Source organism: Hirundo rustica, chromosome 22 (assembly GCF_015227805.2).
Source record: "Hirundo rustica isolate bHirRus1 chromosome 22, bHirRus1.pri.v3, whole genome shotgun sequence".
In the NCBI taxonomy this organism is placed as follows: Eukaryota; Metazoa; Chordata; class Aves; order Passeriformes; family Hirundinidae; genus Hirundo; species Hirundo rustica.
Genome location: NC_053471.1, coordinates 7,020,150 through 7,032,303, shown reverse-complemented (window position 1 = coordinate 7,032,303; position 12,154 = coordinate 7,020,150). Strand labels below are relative to the sequence as shown.

General features: G+C 41.8%; 1 protein-coding gene across 2 annotated transcripts in view; it reads right to left on the bottom strand.

Annotated features, from left to right (window-relative positions):
* Window positions 1-12,154, bottom strand: part of UBE4B (ubiquitination factor E4B) — a 34,349-nt gene that overhangs the window by 16,289 nt on the left and 5,906 nt on the right. Inside the window, exons 2-11 of one of the 2 annotated variants that reach the window (XM_040084360.2) lie at window positions 11,564-11,750; window positions 8,623-8,758; window positions 8,029-8,116; window positions 7,456-7,600; window positions 6,407-6,635; window positions 5,582-5,950; window positions 4,609-4,722; window positions 2,281-2,422; window positions 1,688-1,788; window positions 910-1,024 (exon numbers count right to left, since the gene is read on the bottom strand). In XM_040084360.2, coding sequence (XP_039940294.1) covers window positions 910-1,024; window positions 1,688-1,788; window positions 2,281-2,422; window positions 4,609-4,722; window positions 5,582-5,950; window positions 6,407-6,635; window positions 7,456-7,600; window positions 8,029-8,116; window positions 8,623-8,758; window positions 11,564-11,750 — 1,626 coding nt within the window. The remainder of the gene's footprint in view (window positions 1-909; window positions 1,025-1,687; window positions 1,789-2,280; window positions 2,423-4,608; window positions 4,723-5,581; window positions 5,951-6,406; window positions 6,636-7,455; window positions 7,601-8,028; window positions 8,117-8,622; window positions 8,759-11,563; window positions 11,751-12,154) is intronic. The other variant, XM_040084361.2, reaches the window with a different exon arrangement.

Genomic DNA, 12,154 nt, shown 5'->3' with positions numbered 1-12,154 from the left:
TCCAGAAAAGCACTATACAGGTGGCCATGTGCTTCAGCTCCAGCAATGCTTCTCTTCACCAGGGCAGGACCTCTAACGCTTTTACAACTGCTTTTTGCTACTCTTAGATGTAGTTTCAACTACATGAACCTCTACTAAAAGGAGTCCAGGCAGAAACGTAAATTATTAACAGTTACTTGCACTACACATAAAAATTATCTAATGTCATTCTTTGCAAAACTGGAAGGGTCAAATGCCATTTCAAAGGCCCCTTCACAGCCAAATCACACCATACTGTGGGACTGCTAATTAGAGACAATTACAACCTTACTGATCTGCTTTACAGTATGCAGGCTAGAAGTTTGCTAGTTTTTTATCTTAATTATTTATCACCTGACACACAGACCAGGCCATCTCACGTTCCTCAGTCATTTCCTTTGCTAGCATGAAGAATTACCGGACTAGGATCTGCAAAGTGCTCTTAGGACCTTAGATACAAAATATTAAAGATGCAAAGAAGGGTAAAGATTGCAAGACAGAAAACACCATAAATCCTAGTAGGTTTGCAGAAGATTGCTATCTTAACATGTACATTTTTAGGAATTTTGTATGAAAGGATGAAAAGCGAGATCAGTCTTGCAATATATGACTGCACATTCAAGTAGTTAGAGTTGCTAATTACTAGCAAATGCACTTTGAATACTTAGAACCAGCAGATCCTGAAAGTCAGCCTTTTTCACAAAATGCTAAATGAGTTAAAAAAAGAACAAAACCAAACTCCAATTGCTTTAATAGGCTGTTAGTCCTAGAGGTAATGGGTAGAGGACTACAAGATACTGACAAAACATCTGGAAATTCCCTCTCTTGGATACTGCAAACTATAAAATCATGTGCTAGAGCTATTTTTTACTATTTTATTTTTAGCCTTACCTGTTTGAACACCTCTTCATCCTGGTAAGTTGTTCTCACCAGTTCTTGAATGAAGCCAAATGGGAGATTCCTACACAGCATATATGGTACCAGCAAAGACTGCTGCTGCAATGACCTTAATTTGCATTAAAAAAGAAAATTAAAATCTACTAATTATCTGCAGTAGTATTGGCAAAAACATCAGAGCAGTCACAGGCAAGGATGTGTCTGCCAGAGCACTGTCAATGTCTGGATACACCTATTCCTCCCAGAGGTAACTAATCTTGTCTGCTCAAGTTACTTGGGGAAAGGTTAGTCTCAAACAGATGCCAGCATCACACTTCAGTTAACGAGGCTGGAAGAAAACAACAGCTTCTCTTTAGTAACTGCTTGCTCCTTCTACCCCAACTAATTAAAAAAACCCCTTTGTTAAGCTCAACTGGTGAAGGAACAACTTTTTTTTTACATGTTTTTCCACATTAAAGAAGAACATGACATCAGTCTTTTCTGAATTAATTAATACAGTCATTACTTTCAACATCACTTTTAACTGCTACCTAGCATTCTGAAAGGAGTGCCTCTTCTCAGTTCCTGATCCCCATTTAAACTGTTCACGTCACCCTGGCTGATTTTACCCAAACTGCTCCCCCCAACTCAGCACTTGTAAAGCAACAAACTATTCCTCTGGCACATAATTGTCCTGCTGCAACAACTGATCTTAGTTTTGTTATCTGATCCTCGGAAGGAAAAAGGATCCTGGGGCAGTCTAACTGCCATGATTAACAGCAGCTGGATTTACCTTGGTTGTGTTAAGGATCCCTGTAGCACCAAAGCAGCGTGTGAAATGCACTGGGATCGGATGTTGCTCAGTAACTGGCTAACTGTTGGCTGGCTACACATCTGATAAAAATAACTTAATTTTAATACAAATCAGAAATTAAATACAGAACACAAAGGAAAGATGATAAATTTATTTGTGCAGTATAAATGTAATATGCACACTAAGATTAGAACTACTGCAGTTAAAACCTTCCAGATTATATATAAGTAGTGTTGGTTGGTTTTTTTCCCAGAAGCAAAAGCTCGGAGTAGAATACAGAACACTGACAGGGAGCTGGTCTTACAACAATGTTTTACACAGAATAAACTTGGGTGAAATGCAGCAGATCGAAAGAGGAAGGATGATTTCTAAGAGTGCTTATTTAAGAGAAATAAGATATATGCATCAGTCAAATTTGATGAACTAACAAGAGTCGAAGGGCCCCAATAAATTCAATAAATCTATTTCTACAACAAAGCCATTAAGAAGTATCATTCCCACCAACTTTCCCCACTAATGAGTCAGAGGAGTTTGTGACAGCACTGACACAACCTCACTAATCTGAAACATACCTTTGGTGCTTTTCTCTCCTCTATTCCAACCCTGTCAAAACACTCAATGAGGTAGTTCAGCATCTCTGTCTCCTTACAATTCTCAATGGTGAAGTGGTCACTGCAGGAATCGGAAACACTCGAGCTGCCAGAGCCTCCCACACTTTAAAACACACAAAAAGCAGAAACAAAGCATTCGGTAGCGTTCTTCACTTGTGCACAAACCATTCATGAATGCTCCTCTGTCAATGCTCTCAACACTCCATCCCATCACACACATGGCTCAGTGATTCAGGTCATTTCTGTGATCTACGGAGAGCTCTCCACGTAACAGCTTGTCCAGCCCTGGAAGTTCAGAGCTGTAAATGCCTTATTAAATAAGTGCCTGAAAGACAGCCACAAGGTGCATAACCCGGATGGGAATTCCTAAATCCTGGTCTCACAATGCAGCAAAGAAAACAAACAGCCTTTGGGTGGCACCTGATACTCAGGACACCACAACCCTTCCACACCACTGCTGAGAATGGCAGAAATGTCAAAATTCTGTTAACAGCACCAAACCACAGGAGGCAGGAGCCTCCCACTGCTCAGAAGAGACCTGGGCTGACACAGGGCTACACACAACCACTTTCGGTGCTCTAAGGAAGAGGAATCAATAAAACAGAGGCAATACATCCAAGCTGCTGCTGCTTTTGACACCCCCTCCTTCAGATCATTTCATTTCAACTCAGTCCATTTCGGTTCAGTAAAATACATCATTTCATTATGTAGCACAGCCTCAGTGAGGGAAAGAAAACACTAATACTGTAAACACAAAAACTAAACCCAGAAAACCAAAACCATCCTTGAGATGAGAGAAATTGAACGCAAAAGAGAGAACAGACCCACAGCTCTGAATCTCAGACTTGTTATCTCAACAAAATTCTTCTCTACATAACAGCTTGATAAAGCTAATTAAAAGCAACATCCTCATTTTGCAGAAGAGACAAAAAACATTATATATTCACTTTATGTAAATGAAGTCTAAAAACCAGCAATTACTTGGATGGTCTGCTGCAATTCTCAAAGAAAAGTCTGTGTACAGTCAGGATAAATTTGAATTTATAAGCCCCAGATCTTAAACTGGAAAACAAGACTACTGGGTTCCTTAAATGCAACTTCTTAAAAACATATTTAAAACTTACAAACTGGAATTGGAATTTTCTTTAAATTATAAAAAAATATACATTTCTATAATTGAGCCATACAAATCTATTGTGCAAACTTTACAGCCCAACCAATAAATCCAGGAAAGGTTATTACTGTTCACATGCTGAGCTACCAGATGCTTAAGAAACACAACATTCTAATAGCAGCAATCTCTGTTTGCAGAGAGATGTTTTCAGTTAGTCAATTAAAACTAATCCATGTGAAACACAGCTCTATTGAAATAGCGCTCAGTAACCACAAAACTGTGCACACAAGGGTTTTTATAACGGTCTCTGAAAAAGAGACCTCTTGGCTTCTCATATCCAGTTTAAAAAATACTCTTTTAAGAACACAGATTTATATGAAAACCTACTAGTTCTACAGTCATTCTGCTAAAGATTTCAGTGCAGCAATAACTCCAACTATTCTAACACAAAGCTCATACATCCTTCACACACACTGAACGCCTTGCTGTTTTCAGCGTGCCAGTTGTTGCGTAGTTGTACAGCCACCGTGTTTATGTTCTAACAACTTACTGCTCTCTGCAAAATGCCAGGACACAATAAACACACTAAAACAACAGAAGCACAGCAGAAACCCTATCCAAAGCTTGGCAACTCAATCCAACATTTGGATTGAATCACCAACAGGATAAAAACCAAACAAAACAGTGGGCGAAATAATCCTAAATTCCACATACACAAAGCCCTCCTACAGCTGTGTTATCAAATTCACTCTCCTGAAATCAGACCGGATTAGAAAAGAGGAGATGGTATTTGGAAGGTGCATGTGAACCCTTGTCCTCATTTTCCAGTTTTTCATAGGAAAACATGCACAGGATGTACCAGGGATTTCAAATTACAGCCACAGGGGAATGCCATTCCTTCTCCTCACACAGCCCAAGAGAAGCTCCAGTCAAACCTCATCTCAGAACCACGTTCATTAGGCCTAGAAGACTGTATGATGAACAATTCCTTTAGTCATGTCTCCAAAGGAGAGCTGACTGACTGCACTCATTATGCATTTACACACCAGTTTAACAAGCCAGCCAAGTCACATCCTCGGCTTCAGTTGTTCCCCAAATTACTCTGAAGATCACTTGACACTACACAGGCTGTTAGTTCCTAAACAACCAAACATGCAGGTTACATTCTCCAATACCTGGACCCAAACTGGACACAAGAAAAATCATCGTCTTCATTTTCTTCATCACTACTGTCCTCAGACACATCAGAAACAGCAAGAAGGAGGAGGGAGAAAGGGTTGTCGTATAAACTACCACAACAGAAATGGAAAAGGCTATCAGATTTTTTAAGCCAGAAGGAAAAGTAAATGGTAGCTTTCCTTTTTTAGGTCTGTCAAAAATCATCTTCTCTAAACATGCAGACAATGGGTAACTCCATGTAAGTAAAACCAGGACCATACTAACATGCTCTGTTACACTACTACAAGTTACTCAGGTATCATAAACACCACATGTCTACAACCCAAAAACTGAAAAAGAATTTTTGAGACCAAATAAAAATTATGGCTGAAGCGGAATGTTTAGACATGACTGAGCAATAAATATTACAATTCTAAGCTAATGACTTTAAAGCCATGGTCTCAAAACTTTGTGTCTTTGTTTCTCCCTCCTGCAGGAAATAAGGGATTCCAGGAACAGCCAAGAGAAGAAAAGCAGTGGTACTTAGCCTGGCATTCTGAAATATGCTGATCTCTGATTTAAATCTGTGCACGGGGAATCAAATCTGACCCAGTCCAGCAAGTAACAGCACTCAACAAATAAACTAAGGCCCTGCTGACAAAACTGATTTTGGAGCAGGAGTTTTATGTGGTTTACCATCCAGCAGAGCAACTGAACGGAAAGCTTATAGTTTAACTGGAATGGATCTATGAAGAGGAAGAAATTAAAACCATATTGCTATCTTTAAAGTAATTACATCACACCTCAAATGCACACAAGCAGGTCACAGACACCTGGTTAGCGAGTCAAGGTATTAGCACAAACCCAAACGCAGAAATCAACTCGGGGTGAGTGGGGTGAGCTCAGCACAAACGTAAGTTCTTCCATACTGCAGGCTGCTGCCACACCCTGCAGAGCACACGGCAAGCACACTCTGCTCTTGTGCAATACCTAGGAGGAATCCTGCTCTGGAAGGAAGGACGCCTGCGCAAGGCTCCGGGGGAAGCAGTAAACAAAGGTGCACCCGTGGCTGCGGGCCTGTGTCGGGATGTGACGGCAGCCACGGCTGGAGGACTTGGAGAACTAGAAGGGATGGAAACGCCCAGGGAGCGCGGCGTGGCGGACGCAGCGGAGCCCCCGGAATGCGCCACGGTGTAGGGGCGGTAGCGCGGAGAGGAAGGCTGTGTCCACCAGGGGCTGCCAGAAATGGGAGGCACTGCTGGGGTGGGCACTGAACTGGCTGGTGGGGTAAGAGATGAACCGGTCATTGGTACATAGCTTGTGAAATTGGTAGGAGGAGCTGGACTAGTCCCATAGAGACTAAACCAGTTACAGGGGAAAAAGAAAAAAAAAAAGAGCAACGATTTAGGATATGCAGAAAAAGGGTGAAAAAGATAAAATGAGCAAGATAAGTTCTTGCCCTTCTGATGACTCTTCAACAATATTTCTGCAGCTCGCACACTTTTTTTCTACTGTTGTTGAATAAAACTATGTCACAATCTACACACTTTTAAAAATTGTGGCCTTCGTGATGCAAGTTAGGGATACTTCTCAACAGAAAACAGTTACACGACTTGAATCTATCAAATACATTCCTAGCCATGGCAGTGTAATCAAAAATGGTGAAATGGAGGGACACTCATATGAAAAAGAGTGAAAGACTTTAATAATCCATTCTATTTATTGTTCTTGGGACACTTCTATGCCCTTTTCTCTCTTCTGTTCTATCAACTAGTATTCAAGTGCAATCAGCATTCAGTTACAATCAGAAGTCACCTGGATAACGAGCTGGAACCAAAGGAGCCCACATTACAGAACATGGGGCTGCTTCCAGGGTTGGAGCCCATGTTTAAGATGAGGCTTCTGTCAGGAGAGCGGGCAGCTGCAGCAATGGGTTGGGAGGTGGCTGTCAGGCTGGCAAAGGGGTTCTCATCCCTTGCCTGGGTGGACATCATCAGCACTTCCATCAAAATCTGCCCGATCAAGTCCTTAAAATCTGAAAACACTGTTAAGAAGAAGAGAATCAATATCCTCATCACCTCTGTCTTCATCTACACAGGAGTCAAGTGTAAACATCAGCAGAGAAAAAAAGGACAGAAACAGACTTCTATGAGTTGAGTGCTGGTTTTGGCAAAAACAACCCGCTGACACGTCTGTAATTATCGCTTAATTATCAAATATTAACCTAAGTTCTGGAATTACAGCTACACAAAAAATACAGCCTTTATGAAAAACACAGAGGATCATAGATGACCTAATGCTCCCATAGTTAGTTATTAAAGTTGTCTTGTGTGTTGCACTCATATTTTCCCACCCTGCTGTTGAGCTGGGCAAGTTGTGTCAAAGAAAGGAAAACAAAACATACCCCACACACATAAAATAACAATTGTTTTGGTCATATCTTGCAGCTAACATAGAATATATAGTCTGTTAAATAAAATAATCAGGAATTTTTGGCTTATCAAATTAAGTGTTAAATGTCTACTATGATACAAGACAATCCCTTAATTCACTAAAACGTTTCTGAAAAAATAACCTGAAGCAGCAACGTGTTCTGGATCCACACATTATTTTGAGGACAAAAAATAACCAACAAGAGGTGAGCAATTGATTAAAACAAGAGCTATGAGCCATCAGTCCCACGTTCCTGCTCCAGGATTCCATTTCCTGCGACATCTGCTCACAGCACATGTGGAAACTGAGCAAAGACCACAAGTAGGTGGCTCTGGTATTGCAGCAATGGGATCAAAGGGTAAAAATAAGGAGTGGGAAACATGCCACTCAAGAGAAACAGCCCTGCCAGTGTGTCCCGCTCAGGTACCCACCGTCCTTTGGGTTCTGCTTGAACTGGGCAGAGAGTGAATTCAGGAAAATAACGTCTCTGTCTCGGTCCTTCCACGAGACTCTGAAGATCTTACAGACCAGTTGTAGAGCTTGTTCCTCTGACACTTCTGAACCTGACAGAGATTCCTGGGGGGAACAAAACGATCAACACCTGATTTGCACTTGTATTACTCAATGTATATGAGATAAATAAGGTGCAACAATCTTCAAAGTTGCTTTAAAAATGTTTCTTCAGGCCTACTGTGTATTAAAAAATTGATGTGGGCATTAATAGTTCACGTTTTTGTAACAGAACAAATTATTTTCTTCAGTTTTCAAATATCTTTTGTAAACTAATATGAGACATCAAAATGCAGGTTTGATATTTGAAGGTTTGACCTTTTTTTTTTTTTCCATTCACACAAATTTTAATGAGAAAATACAGTGAAGAAATTGGTTGCAGATGACATGTGAGGGTTAGTTGAAGGATCAGTTGCACCCTCCCTAAAGCACGTGTTCAGTATGGGGAGGTGAGTGAGCCCGTGCCTCCTCCAGGCAGCACAAGCCCGGCTCACCTTGTCTGTCAGACTCCGTTTCTCTCTGCGATCGTTCTCATCAACCTCCATGTTCTCAATTCCTGAATCCACATCTACTTGGGACATACTGGAAGTGGAAAGAAGAGAAAAAGCCCGTGAACTTGGAGAAAGTTGCAGACAGTCCTCTGTAAGGTGCCGACTGAAAGAGTGTTCCCCCTTAAGCAGATGCAGCAGATAAAGCAATGCACAAACAGCAATTAAAATCACTGGTTGATAAATCTTTCTCATATTACATTTGAGTTCTAAATTTCTGCAGCAGGCAATACAAACTATACAGCTATCACATCCCACAACCTTTTTCTTTTAAATGGAGTAGCTGAATTATCCCCACCAGACATGCTCACCTCTCAATGTCTAAGATAATGTTTTGCCTTTTACCACTTTAGGCCAGGAATTCCCATTAAAACCCGGATAGGAAAAGCATTACAGTGGTCTGAGCGGTGTATGATTTTGAGCATTAACCCTGCTGCATTAACACAGCTGGGAGGGAGAAAGGGCAGAGCCTCGTCCTGTAAGAGGCCTGAACACCAGCATTGTGCTGTATTTCCAGCTGTTACAAGCTGCATTTTTTACCTTTTCTCACAGGAGACACTATCAATGTCCATGCTCTGAGACCGAGAGAGGGACTGAGATTGGGTTTCAAGGCTGTTTGATGGAGAACTGCTGAGGGAACTCACTCCTTCGCTGCTCTGGCTTCGGTGGGCTACTCCTAAAGAAAAGGTACCCCCAAGATTACTGCTACAGCAGTGAAAAGGCACTACACATTATTTGGATGGAAAAGGAGAGAAAATAACTGTTTTTCAGTCCAGCTCTTAACCTTTCTTAGCAGTGCATTAGGAAATGAAAGTTAATAACCATACTTGACTACAGATAATCACATTTTCTACTGCCCCTTGCAGCAGCAATGTAGGAATGCCCACCTGCATTAAACAAAGAACAAATATAAACTTGCATCCACAAAGTGCTCAGAGATTCACTCCTATAAAAACTGACCTCTTAAAGATTGCTCTGTCTACTACCTTAAGATGTTGTCAGAGCCCCTCTAAAGAATCCTATCAGAACAGGACCCAACACTGGGCCACTACAATGGAGTTACATCATCAATTATAAAGGGGCAAGAAATATTCCTGGAATTCTTCATCTCTCCTCCTTCATCTTCCCAAAGAAAACCTAGCTAAGTCATTGGAAAAAAGAGACCAGAGCAAAGAGGGCTCACCAGGGCAAAGGACTGCATTGTTCTGCATTCCCACGGGGTCTTACTCTTACAGCCAGGGAAATGTACTTTAACAGTGATGCTGCAGCACTCATTAACAGCCTTCCTCAACCCCACCTACCATCTTTTCACACAGATCTTCTGTAATTTACTTGCATCTGTACTTTGTTAGATCAGGTACACAATAAAATACCTGATACCTAAAGTTCCAGTTGTCACTGATAACACTGGTTTTAGGTTCGCTAAGGTATTTTCAAAATACATACAATGATACAAAATAACAATATTTTCCATGAAACTGATTCCTATGTCTGAGCTCACCATGACAGGCAACTCCTAGAACAATGGATGCTTACAAGGACACTATTCTGCTGGAGCTGCTCTCTGTGTGTCCAAATGAATTAAAATCCTCTGCAGTCACTTTAGTATGCTGCTGCAAGGAACTGCTGCAAAACCACACAGCATTAGCTGAGTCTTCATTTATGCTACATAAACACACAAGATAAACTGTTATGAATATGTTTTCCTGATCCATTCCCCAATTTAACCATATCTCTTACCCTGATGTGAAAAAGACACACATTATTAACTAGCTGCACAAATGGCACTGTAGGAAGCAAACACTAGAAACTCCTGCTTTGGGTCATCAGCCCATCCAGTCAGTACAGTCAGGTACTGTCCTGGGGCGTTCCTGAAACAGAAATCTCCAAGGCCTTCACTGTCTGAGCCCTTCACACCACGACAAACCTGTCTGCCAATACCTGAGTATTTCTACCTCCAGGTACACATTTCCACACCTTCTGCTCTCCTGGCAGTATTGCTTATCCAGTTGTGCCCTAGGATAGATCAGGACCTCCTTTGTTTGAAAATTAAACATTTACTTTTCCTTTTCACTTGTATTAAGCCAACGATCACCCTCAGCACACAGCTGCCACAGACAGCAGAGGAACAAATACTCCTTTCAGCAAGTGTCAGACCTCAGATGGACTAAAACAGTCATGTAACCACAGCTGAGGGAACACACTGAGTGAACTCTGCACTGCTCTTAAACAAAAGAAGTCACCTCCACCTCTGGGTTGCTGCCTTTAATCATGAGGGTGATATGAGTGTTAAATTCCAACTGCAATGAGTTTATCTCAGGAAATGCTTTTGATAGCTTTTCTCTGTCCTGCTTTGGATGCAAGGAAACAAGACAAGCAGGAAGGAGTCACTTCTAGGTATTTCTGAACAGTGCTGTAATTAAACTACAAGATTTAAGCTTGTAAAATACTCTACTTGCCAAATGGAAAAATGGAAAATTCAAGAAGCAAATAGGTAAATCCTAATGAATTTGGCAAGCTCATCAAGGAGCATTGAAAAAATGTTATTTCCATTAAACTATTGGAAATCATATTGAAAACCTGGTTAGAATCATATTGACATCTGTTTGGGGATGATTTTGACAACCTCTCAGCTTAGTAACACAACATGCAAAACAATTTAAGTTTTCAGATAAAGATCACAATACTGGAAAACATGCCATTTGTCCTGATTTCTAAGTCAGATAACTTGAAATCAAAATTTTTTTTCAATCAAAATTGAATTTTTGTTAGTTCAAATATTGCATAAATACATTAATTTTGTCTTCACCTCTCTATAAAGCAACCCTCCCAACTTCCCCTGCTTGCTGCATTCATATAATTTTAACAGATCAGTTATTTATTGCATCCTCTGAAATAAACACAATTTGTAAATATCCTGCTTGTATTCCTTTCAGTAAATAGTGAAATTGAAAGTAATTTCAATTTCAAATTCAATTTCAATTTCAAAGAAAGTAATACAAAGCAGAAAGCAAATACTTCACTCTTACACCGACAGTGCCCAGTCACAGTGTGCTATTTTTAATTGTGCTGAATGCCTGCAACTAAAGATCAAAAATTAACCTGAGACCGATTGCTAAAATGTACCTAGAAACCAATCAATAGAAACTGTGTTGCAAGGCTCGAAAAGGATTTTCCTGTCTCCTTGACACATCTTTTCCACAATATTGTGTAATAATAAACTTTATTGCAAACTTCTTCAAGCTTCGGTAACCCACATCCTGTAAATATCAGGAGTTTACTCACACCTGGAAAACAACTGTAAACAGAATAAATGGAAAACCATTTACTACTTGGAAGATTAAAACAAAAATTACATTAATTCACCGTTTTGCAACATTTGTTTCTGAAAACGCCTTTCAGTAAGAGCAGCAGCACCAGCGCCCGCCGTACAGCGCTGTAGGGAAGGCGCAGGGTGAGGAGCCAGGAGCTGCCAGCCTACCTGAGGCCCCGATGGGAGAGGTAGCTGGGGTCATGCTGTGCACGCTGAGGCCCAGGCTGTGCGAGGGCCCCGGCGCTGGGGCCGTGCCCGGCGGCCCTGGGGGGGTTTCTCTCTGCGGGGACGTCAGCGGCGTGCTGGGCTGCGATGAGGAGCCCCCTGCCAGCCGTGCCAGGCGCCTCCGACGGATCTGCAGGGGGAGAGAGAGACCAGTGAACCCCTGTGCCTGCAGCAGGGAGAGACCAGTGAACCCCTGTGCCTGCAGGGAGAGACCAGTGAATCCCTGTGTCTGCAGCAGGGAGAGACCAGTGAAACCCTGTGCCTGCAGGGAGAGACCAGTGAACCCCTGTGCCTGCAGCAGGGAGAGACCAGTGAACCCCTGTGCCTGCAGGGAGAGACCAGTGAATCCCTGTGTCTGCAGCAGGGAGAGACCAGTGAATCCCTGTGTCTGCAGCAGGGAGAGACCAGTGAATCCCTGTGTCTGCAGCAGGGAGAGACCAGTGAAACCCTGTGCCTGCAGCAGGGAGAGACCAGTGAAACCCTGTGCCTGCAGCAGGGAGAGACCAGTGAATCCCTGTGCCTGCAGGCATCTGA